Source organism: Sinocyclocheilus anshuiensis, unplaced genomic scaffold (genome assembly GCF_001515605.1).
Source record: "Sinocyclocheilus anshuiensis isolate Anshui unplaced genomic scaffold, SAMN03320099.WGS_v1.1 scaffold1487, whole genome shotgun sequence".
In the NCBI taxonomy this organism is placed as follows: domain Eukaryota; kingdom Metazoa; phylum Chordata; class Actinopteri; order Cypriniformes; family Cyprinidae; genus Sinocyclocheilus; species Sinocyclocheilus anshuiensis.
The window spans coordinates 645,852-656,701 of record NW_015555817.1 but is presented as its reverse complement, the minus strand read 5'-3'; the positions used below and the strand labels follow the sequence as shown (position 1 = coordinate 656,701).

The 10,850-nt window shown below is 35.7% G+C and overlaps 2 protein-coding genes across 2 annotated transcripts in view; one reads left to right on the top strand and one right to left on the bottom strand.

Annotated features, from left to right (window-relative positions):
* Positions 1-1,499, top strand: part of LOC107675208 (solute carrier family 13 member 2-like) — a 9,511-nt gene extending 8,012 nt beyond the window's left edge. Inside the window, exons 10-12 of the mRNA XM_016469475.1 lie at positions 134-295; positions 422-559; positions 671-1,499. Coding sequence (XP_016324961.1) covers positions 134-295; positions 422-559; positions 671-808 — 438 coding nt within the window. The 3' untranslated portion in view covers positions 809-1,499. The remainder of the gene's footprint in view (positions 1-133; positions 296-421; positions 560-670) is intronic.
* A 1,045-nt stretch (positions 1,500-2,544) lies between these two features.
* Positions 2,545-10,850, bottom strand: part of unc119a2 (unc-119 lipid binding chaperone a2) — a 27,072-nt gene continuing 18,766 nt past the window's right edge. The window contains exons 2-5 of the mRNA XM_016469468.1: positions 10,117-10,230; positions 6,604-6,703; positions 5,872-6,044; positions 2,545-3,535 (exon numbers count right to left, since the gene is read on the bottom strand). Of these exons, the coding sequence (XP_016324954.1) occupies positions 3,423-3,535; positions 5,872-6,044; positions 6,604-6,703; positions 10,117-10,230 (500 nt within the window). The 3' untranslated portion in view covers positions 2,545-3,422. The remainder of the gene's footprint in view (positions 3,536-5,871; positions 6,045-6,603; positions 6,704-10,116; positions 10,231-10,850) is intronic.

Here is a 10,850-nt window from a genome sequence, read left to right as displayed (position 1 = left end):
ACATATATTATGTAAACAAAAACTTTTATTTTGGATGCGATTAATTGCGATTAATCATTTGACAGCACTAAATATAATATAATATAATATAATAATGTCATTATGTTTTTGTCTGTTTGTTTGTTTTGTGTAGGTCTCTGGACTGTCAAAATGGCTGGGTGAAAGTCTGGCCCCACTGAAGAGCATCCCACCCTTCGCCATCTCTCTGATACTGTGTCTCCTGGTGGGAACATTCACAGAGTGCTCCAGCAACACAGCCACCACCACACTGTTCTTGCCCATTCTGGCCTCTATGGTGAGTACACAGCATACAGAGCCTGAAGTAGCTTAACAATACCTACCACATATTCTATGTTGCCGCGCTTTTCAAAAATGTAACTTGAGTATGGAAGTGCTAATAATATGTCACATCTATTCGCAGGCCACAACCATCGGGCTCCATCCTCTCTACGTGATGCTGCCCTGCACCATCAGCGCATCGCTGGCTTTCATGCTTCCTGTAGCCACTCCACCCAACGCCATCGCTTTCTCCTATGGCAACCTCAAAGTCGTGGATATGGTATGGCTGAACACATTTTACAAGAGTCTTTGATGTTCCAGTCAAAATACATTTTTGAGACACTGTTTATGGAAAAATGAGTGGATAATTGTATTTTCTTTTGATTTGAAGGCAAAGGCAGGCTTCATTCTCAACATCATTGGCATTCTATCCATCAACCTTGGCATCAACACATGGGGAACGGCCATGTTCAATCTAGGAACCTTTCCCTCATGGGCCAACGCCACAAATGTCACAAGCACACCATGAACATCTTCACATATAATTCTTTGGTTTTGTGAGAATGCTGAAGGGAGAGAGAGGGGGAAAAAGAAGCTAATCCAAAAAATACCATCATCAAATGGACAAAAGAGTCACAGTATGCAGAGCATGTAGCGCCCGTCCCCTCATCAATGCCCTCTGGAGCAAAAGCTCAGTTTTTCTCAAACCTTTAGACAGCGTCTTTTCAAGCACTATGTAAGTGGCTGGTAAGAATTTACAGCCTCTGTATCACTTATTTACATCTTTAAAGTCACTCAAGTGTGAGGACTTTGTAAATGTGCGTTGGCATCCATGTAGCACTTTTCCTACCCCAGTGCGGGTAAAAGGTTTTCTGGTCTTCCATTTGTGCTGGTTCACGAAAATTACATTAATTTATAGGGTCTGGACAAGACTTTTTATATTTTAGATCCCTTTTTGGATCACAGTCTATTTAATACATGGCTGAATCATAAAATCTGAATCTGTTAAGTAACACAGTTGAAGATTTTTAAATACCCCTACTTTGTAGAAGTAAATACTTGTAGGTAAAAGTCACAGCATTTCTCAGAATTTGTGCCTTTTCTCAAATAAAATTAGTTTTGTGAAGTCTTGTGGGAAATTTCATTTTACAGCACTTGCAGCAACATTGTTGGGAACTGATTTCAAGTAATCATTTCATAAAATGTCATTTATATTATTGAAGAAAATTGCTATTACAAGGTAAATATCAGGACCGTATGTGTATGTTTTACAGATTTTTTTTTAATATATTTTTTAACTCTTACATTACTGATCAAAAGTTTAGGGTTTTTGAAAGAATATGATTAGCAAGGCTGCATTTATTTTATTAAAAATTTAATATTGTGAATGTTAAAATAACGGTTTTCTATTTTAGTATATTTATTATTTCTGTGATGGCAAAGCTGAATTTTCAGCAGACGTTATTTCAGTCTTCAGTGTCACATGATCACAACATTAATATACCAATTTGATGCATAATATATTATTACAAATATTGTAGTTGTGCTGTTTAATATTTTTGTGGAAACCATGATGCACTTTTTCGGGGGGGATTCTTTGAAGGATACAAATTCTAAAAGAACAGCATTTTTTTTGGAAATAGTATATATTTTTTTTTATTCAAAAAACATTTCTTGTAAAATAAAAGTATTAATGTCTTCCTAAAAAAAATGACTGAACCCATTTTTTAACAGTAATGTAAATAATGTGCTAAGTGCTAAGCACTAAATGAAAAATCTGAAATAAATGTTCCTAAGAAAATAAAGTGCTGTGGAAAAAAAAAAGACAACTTCAATCATTTAAAAAAAAAAATTCAACATATACATTTATTTCTCTTTTATTCCAAACTGGCGATTGAACTGTTCTCCCCCCTCAAAACCATTTACAATAAATCACAATCCTAAATAAAGCACATATTACATCTGACTAGAAACATTTTTCAAGTTATTCCTCCTTTTAAACGCTTGTAGAAGTCTTTGAAAGCCTCCTTTTTATTCAGAAACCAAAAACAGGTAAATCATTCTCCTAAATGCACTTTTTGCACTATGAATACAAGGATCATAGATACAGCACATCCTTGGATAAGATGTTAAATCTAACCTCTGCTATGTGCACTAAACAGCCATGGCTTACTGGAATGTGTGAGAAAGGGAATGCTAGATGGAGAGATGAGAAGAGACGCCATCTCTTGATCTCTTTGAACTACTGTTCTTTAGACAGCTCAGAACGGCTATTTCTTTCCTTTTGTTTTGTCTGAAGACAAAAAGAAACCACACAAACCAGACGTTTGAAATGTCAAGGCTTATAACGTGCGCTGTGTTCCCTTTTCAGTAGGCGTTTTTTTACAATCTCGTTTTATCTACACAACCTCTCATTTGGAACGTGAATTACGTACAATCAGAAACTTGACGCAGACCTTTGAATGCAAAAGTTATGCATTTTCATGAATATTTGAACTGATTTGACTTCATTTTTTGCTTGCTTTTTGTTTTTATCCACACAAATAATCGACATCTCAAAACTGAAAGCTTGTTCACGTATCAAAATATATCTAATGCAACACAAATCTATCAATTATGTCAAGGTCTCAACATAAAATCATATCATATTCTATTTAGGATGAAAAGTCCAGATATCAAGAAATATGATGTAGCTTATTCTGACAGGGAAAGAAATACTCATCAACATCAACAATATAGAATGGTCTTAGTGGTGTTAAACACCCCCCTCACACACACACACACACACACACACACACACACACACACAATGAATAGTAAAACCTAAGTACCATTCACATTACAGTGCCTTGCCCATACAAAACATGGGACTGAAGGGAATTTGCTCATCATTGGGGTATGTTACAAAATAAACACTTTAATATCTATATTTGCTGATGTGAACGATGGCAGTGTGAAATCAGAATAGGATATGTATGCATTGGATGAGACCTTACGATACGACTCTCTAGATCTCAAACACAGGCATGGCGCATCGTCTATGACACTGATTCAAGGAGGGTGTGGCTGCTGGACAAAGACATGTGATTGGTTCTTAGGTCTGTCAGTCAAACTCTCTGCCTCAGTCCCCTCCCACCTCTGTCCTAAGGGCCTCCGCTGTACGAATAATCTGCTTTGTTTTGCATGACCAGCTTGTTGTCCACAAAGTAGAAGCTGTCAGACTGCGTCTCGTAAGGATGGAGGATCATCTCCCGTACTGAAATAAAGAGAAAACACATAAAGTGATACACAAACAACAATTAAGCTTTTTAAAAGCTACAGGATTTTCCTTTCATAGATGCTGGTAGGTCAATGACATGTTCGTTTCTTTCTGGGTCTATTACTACATTCAAAAATACATTAAAAATGCAATATATTAATTCAGTGCCTTCAATATATCTCTTTCTCTTAATGTATTTTTGTATATATTAATAGACCATTATATGAGGAACTTGCTTTGAATATCTTGCATTTTTTGTGCTATATTCATTATTGGGTTAAAAAGGGGAAAATAAATAAATAAAGGACCTTATTAAAAAAATTAAAAAAAAAATCCTGATATAAACAACGCAATAAAAATGTTAAGTATTCAATTCATAATTATCCTATTATGATTTAATTTAGTGAAGCAGTTTTGTTAAAATATTAATCTATATATATTTTAAATTGTCCACCAAATTAATGTTGTGCAACCAACATGCAGGTACAGTACAAGACCAAACTATCTTTTTGTATGTTGTTTATAAAGACAGGAAGAGAATTCAAATAAACTTCTTGCATTTCCATCAGATGGGGTCAGTAAGATAAAAAAAAATAAAAGAAATTAATACTTTACTCAAAAGTAACAGTAAAAATATTTATAATGTTACAAAAGATTTCTATTTCAAATAAATGCTGTTCTTAAATTTAAATTAAACTTAAATAAAATTTATGTTCAAAGAATCCTGAAAAAACATGATTTTCAAGCAGCAAAACTTTTTCAACATTGATAAGGAATGTTACTCGAACCTCAAATATTAGAATGATTTCCGAAGGATCACGTGACGCTGAAGACTGGAGTAATAATGCTGAAAATTCAGCTTTGCATCACAGGAATAATTTTTGACAATATTACGTTTTTGTTGCATTTTTGATCAAATAAATGCAACCTTTTTAATTAGAGGCTTCTATCAAAAACAAAAAAGTCCAACCCCTCAAAGGGTTAGTTCACCCAAAAATGAAAATTCTGTCATTAATTACTCACCCTCATGTTGTTCCAAACCCGTAAGACCTTCGTTCATCTTCGGAACACAAATTAAGATATTTTTGATTAATTCTGAGAGCTCTCTGACTCTCCATAGACAGCAAGGTAACTACCACGTTCAAGGTCCAGAAAAGTACCAAGATGATCGACACTTGTAGACGCGCGTTCACGACAGTATCATGACGCGAGCGTGTGGCGGCGCTGACCCAGATCCGGCGTAATGATGTCATCACACCGGATCTGGGTCAGCGCCGGCGCCGCCACACGCTCACGTCATGGTACTGTCGTGAACTTGTGACCAAAGTGACGCAGTAGAGACGAAAATGTGGAATAAAGTTGTTATTTTTGTTTTCTGTGCGCAAAAACAACACGAGGGTGAGTAATTAATGACAGAATATTCATTTTTGGGTGAACTAGCCCTTTAACAACCGACTTTTGAGCGGTATAGCTCATGGTCTTTACTGATTTTTATTGCCATACCAGCATCTATAGCTATTTTCATGGCAAGATCAATGTATTTTAAAAGAAACAATAGTAACAAAGAAGTAATGAAAAACAACAATTGACAACCAACTCGCATCAATATAGTCAAATGTTGCCAAGTGACATTTAAAGCAGTATATTCTAACAAAATATGCGGTCCCACTTTATATTAGGTGGCCTTAGCTACTATGTATTGACATCAAAAAATAAGTACAATGTACTTATTGTGTTCATACTGTATGGCAAAACACTTTTGCTGCTATCGAGGTGGGATACGGGTAAGGCTAGGGACAGGTTTGGTGGTATGGGTAGGTTTAAAGGTGGGTTAAGGTGTAAGGAATGGGTCAACAGTGTAATGACAGAAATTCATTACAGATGTAATTAGATGCAGGTATTTTTAAAAATATAAGTACAATGTAAAAACATGCATGTACACAATAAGTGCATTGTATCAAATGATTCATTTAAATGCAAGGGCATAGTAGTTAAGGAAACCTAATATAAAGTTGGATCAAATATGCTTTATACACAGAGGGGTCTGACAAAAATTGGTGATAAATTGCCTTTCAGTAAAAACAAATGAGTACGTTTGGCATAACCAATATGGCACCTTGTGTAAACTGCCTGTTGAGGTCCAGAAAATTAGCGAAAAAACAAACAAACTTTCATGTATGACTGGATTGACTTCATGTAACTTATTAACTCCGTTGTCCCATTCAATTTGAACGGTGTATGTCAGCACTGAGATACAGACAAACAATCAGCATAATTTTGCAATAGTATCTGCAGGGTTATATCTGACAGTTTACAATCTTCATGGCACTTACTGAGATCCTCTGAGAGCGGTGGGAACTCATAGATGTGCTCACAGGTGTTCTTGCTGCTCGGGATGCAGAAGCCAAACTCAAAGTCGAAGCTCTTCAGCAGCTGTTCACGGAAATAGTGCCTCTCGATCATCCGGAAGTTATTGATGGGGATGTCTCCTACTGTGAATTCAACACTAAAAACACAGAAACAAGGCAGGGAAGATATTCAGTTGACAGTTTTAGTTCTTCAGTATTCATTTCACTCTTCACTTGGGTTTGCAGTTAACTACACCCTTTACATTTCCAACAACTGTTCGGCATTCCATTCCTCAATCAATGTATTGTGTGAACCGGATTCATTATTTATAATGAGTAGCTTACTGCATCTACTTCTATATTCTGCCCTTTAGCATGATGACGAGATTCCTTCAATAGGTTTAATTTAGAGAAATGATTTATGCTCGCTTTGTTTTGATTATTATATCTGACCTCAATAAGCATGCAACTGTTGTTCTGGAATATGAGACAGCTCCACTAATGAATATCAGCTGTCTGTCCTTTTATGTGCTACTGTGCTTATTTTCTAAATATGTAATCTCTTTGCAAGAGAGGACGATATGATAAGACAGCAGGACTACAGTGATGATCTAATCATGCAAATGCTTAATAATAACCTGCATGGGCTAATTTTTAATCATTATTTTTTAGGATTCTGTAGTGTATACACTGACTAGTTTTATGAACTGTACTTACGTGGCTCCTACTTGACGTAGCCGTAAAAAAGCTGGTGTAAACTGATAACGTACAAACCGGCCAGCATTTGGATCAACATCTCTTTTATCCCCTCCTTTATCTTAAAAAAAACAAACAAACAAAAAAAAACATTACAATCAGAATCAAAATAGTAAAATAATTCATCATTGCAAGTGATGACAATTGAGGAGTCAAACGTCTTCCTGGGCTTCACTTAAACTTATTAAAAGGACTAAAACAACAAAGCAGAGACAACATACATTTCCATTCTTCCTGTTCCTCATTGAAGTTATGGACAGCTGTTTTCCACAGCAAATACACATCACACACATTCAGTGCAGTTTCTCCATGAATTACATCCCAGTTCAGTCCAGTACAATAGTTTGTTCACACAGTGTTTCTGTTCATATTCAAGCACAGCCATGATGACAATACCTGAGCAGTTTCAGGACAGTTCCACCTAGTGGTCAGAAAATTATAATGGAGTGTTTACACCAAGTGCAAATAGCCCGCCTTTTTGGCAGAGGCTATTTACACTAACTCCGCCCACCAACGTGTTATTGGGCTACTCAACATCACAAAAGACGGTTGTCAACATATTTGCCAAGTCCGCGTATTATACGCGACTTTGGGCTTCTTTTTTAAAAAAGTTGCTTTGAAAAAATCCCAGGTCGCGGGGTTGCGGTTTTTTGGGCTTATTTTAAAAAATATGGTTGCTTGTTAGGGAAATCTGACAAGCAACTTCGTTTCTTTATTTATGTTCACCGTATTCTCCAATGCATTGAATGACACTCTGTCTGCTCGCAGTTAATAGCCAACCAGTGCAATAATATAAGTGCTCCAGCGTAATTTGCCATAATACTGATGATAATAAATCATCAAAAAAATATTGGGCTTGTTTTTGAAGCAGCGGTTGCTTATTTGTCTCGCGAGAGTTGGCAACAGTGGTTGTTAATCGTCAGCTTCAATGGCGCAGATGATAAAGCATGTGTCATACTCCTTTTGACGCGTTCGAATCAGCCTTTTGGCAAACTTTTTTTCCCCCTTTTCAAATTTCAAATCACATCAGAAAAGCATTTATTTTTAATAAAAATGAAGGAAATAATCAAAAAGTTGAGAATAAAGTATCGGGTAGGGTTAGGGAGGGCATTTGTCCCAATAAGGTGGCATCCATTTAATAATTTGAATTAAAATTAAAATTTACACTCAAGTTATTATTGCATACTGGTTTATAATGTATTACATTATACTGAGGTGCAGATAATTGCCACTATTTGCAATAAGTAGTATAAATGGCAGAAAATCCTGCTATTTTAACAGTGTAAATAGCATCTATCGCTATTTACACTTAGTGCAAATAGCCACTGCCAAATTATTATTAGCTCTCTATAACTCTGGAAATCCTTGTAGGTGGTTAAAATAGTTTAATTTTCTCAAAACATTGAACTGCTCTGCCTAATATTATGTTTGTGGAATCATCAGATTCTTCAGACATGCTCATTTTTCTCTTCAGACTGCAGTTGATTTGCTTGCCTGTAATTGCTGCTTGCTTGCAACTATATTTAAAAAAAGAGCCACGAATAATGAAAGTGAATAATGAAACTGGAAACAGCCCTGGAATATTCTTTATAACATGCAAGTCAAAAGCCAAAAGGCTAGTTATTACATAAATGGTAACCAGTGTTAGGCAGTAACTAGTTACTAGTAACTTAGTTACTGTAATATTACTTTTTGCAGTAACTAGTAGTGTAACTAATTACTAATAAGATTATTAGTAAAACTAATTCAGACATCAGAAGACTACAGAGAACGGTTCGGACTGCTGAAAGGATTATTGGTGCCCCCCTGCCTACCCTCCAAGAACTGTATACATCCAGAGTGAGGAAAAGGGCTCAGAAAATCACTCTGGATCCATCACATCCAAGCCATCTCCTTTTTGAACTTTTTCATAATTTTCATGACTCGCACATGCATGTGAAGTCCCCAGTGCAGCAGGCAAGCTTGGAATATGGAAAAGCTTACATTCAGCAGATAGAAATATTGCATTATATTGATTTTGTTAGGAAAAAAGATGATCTGAACACTGTTGTGTAAGTTGTGGCTTTACTTTACTCTGGCATTACATCCCACCCACACCCCTCTGATCAGCATGTGGTACATTATATTACTATAATTAAAAATCTTTTTGGAAAATTAAACCGTTTCTTACAAACTTATGTGATTTGATAAAATACATATGGAAATATAATCGTATATGGGTAACGGAGAAATTACAATAGCTTCAAGCTGTAGCACATGACAATTAATGAGATTAATACAACACTTCTACTTGAATGTCACTATCAATTACTATTGAGTGTTTGTAATAACTTGAAAAAGTAATGTAACTAGTAGTGTAACTAATTACTGTTGCCAGAAAGTAATAAGTAAAGTAACAATATTACTTTTTAAAGGAGTAACTAGTAATGAGTAATATATTACATTCTTTGAGTAACTAGCCCAACACTGATGGTAACCTCATGCTAACAAACACCTTTTTAGGGGCAAAAGATATCTGATATGCCAGCATATCACATATCACTGCTGCGCCTGATTATTAATTGATTTTATCTGTAACCACACACTCAAACTTTTCTTTGCCATGTCAAATGTGAAGCCCGTAATTTTGTTGTCTAAAAGGACTGTTAAGCAGTAGCCTATTAAATATACAGTCAAACCAAAAATTATTGATTTTTTTTTTTTACGAGTGGGTGCAGGACACTATAGTTCATTTATATAAGTGGGGATAGCAAAATAAAGTAAACTGTGACATATACCCAAAAATTCTTCATACAGTGGACTACCAGTAAAACAAGTAAAAAAAATCATTCAGACACTTTGACCTGACCATGTTTTGCTTACACGTTTTTTCTTTAATTGCTAATGCGACTGACCGATACCACAGACTGAACAAAACTAAGCATTGCTTGGTAACTGGTTGACCTAAATTGGTATTATCTAATTGTGTAATTAAATTTAACAGCTGGCAGCTATTCAACCTAATTAATTACATATCTTTCTGTCAAAGTTATCTGACATTATCAAGATGAATTTGTTCTGACACAGTTTAACTCTGAGTCCATCATATTTTATTACCATTTTCTAAACTATAGTGAATAAACTGTGATAATGTGAGAAATGTTGAAGGTGTCTGAATACATTTTGGTTTGACTGTAACTTGTTCAACATGACCCAAAGCAATAAGTAGATGTAATAAAATGTACCTTGTGTAACAAAGGTTTGGGTACACACACACACAGAGAGAGAGAGAGCGTAAATTGATTATAACCGTGTCAATAACTGCGTATTTATGGATGTAACATTTATATTAGTAGCAAGTCCAATACAAATCTAAAAGAGAGTGTGCCTGACTTGGTAATGTTAGTTAGATCCCCACGAGATCCAATAACTCTCCATGCCGCTGATCACATGACTGGAACCAGTAACCTGCTGGAAGTGGCCGCTCACACTCACCTGTGGCTGGTGGTTTGGTGATCTCAAACAGTACTGTTCCTGTCTCCATATCCCTGATCTTGAACCGTGTGAAGTCAATATTGTATACATTGTCTTCTGGACCACACAGATAGTCTGCAGAAAAGAAAAAAAAAAACATATTTAGACTTTACTAATTTAACTCTACAAATTAAGTGATCCTGCTCCCTACAAGCATTATATAAATAAAAGAGTCAATGTTGTAATGATTACATCAGCAGTTCAAGTTCGTATCTTAACTATTTGTATTGATACAGAGAGCCGATAGCCTCATGGGCTCCTTATGGAGCAGTTGTGTTTCTGGTGTTTCTCTCTTGTGAAGTCTCTATTGTCAATGAAATAAAGGTAAAAATGCCAAAAATAAATCTTAACCAAACCAAAACAAAACAAAAGAAAGAAAAACAAAATACAAAAAAGAAAAAAGAAAAGAAAATTACTGCAAGAATTATTCAAAAATCACAATTGGAATTATTTGGACAAATCTTGCCATTTTCACTGTGTCTGTCACGCGACTCTGTTGCCCTTTCGGGCTTGAACTGATGGTAAAACTAACGACATTATTAACTGTCTTGATATTTACTTTGAAAGCTGAAGCTCGCGAGTATGGTAAGGGACTTTTACATTTCCGACGCATGCTTGTGGTGTTCGGTCAATCACAATGCACTGGGTCAGCTGGCCAATCAGAGCAGACTGCGCTTGTCAAAGGAGGGGGCTTT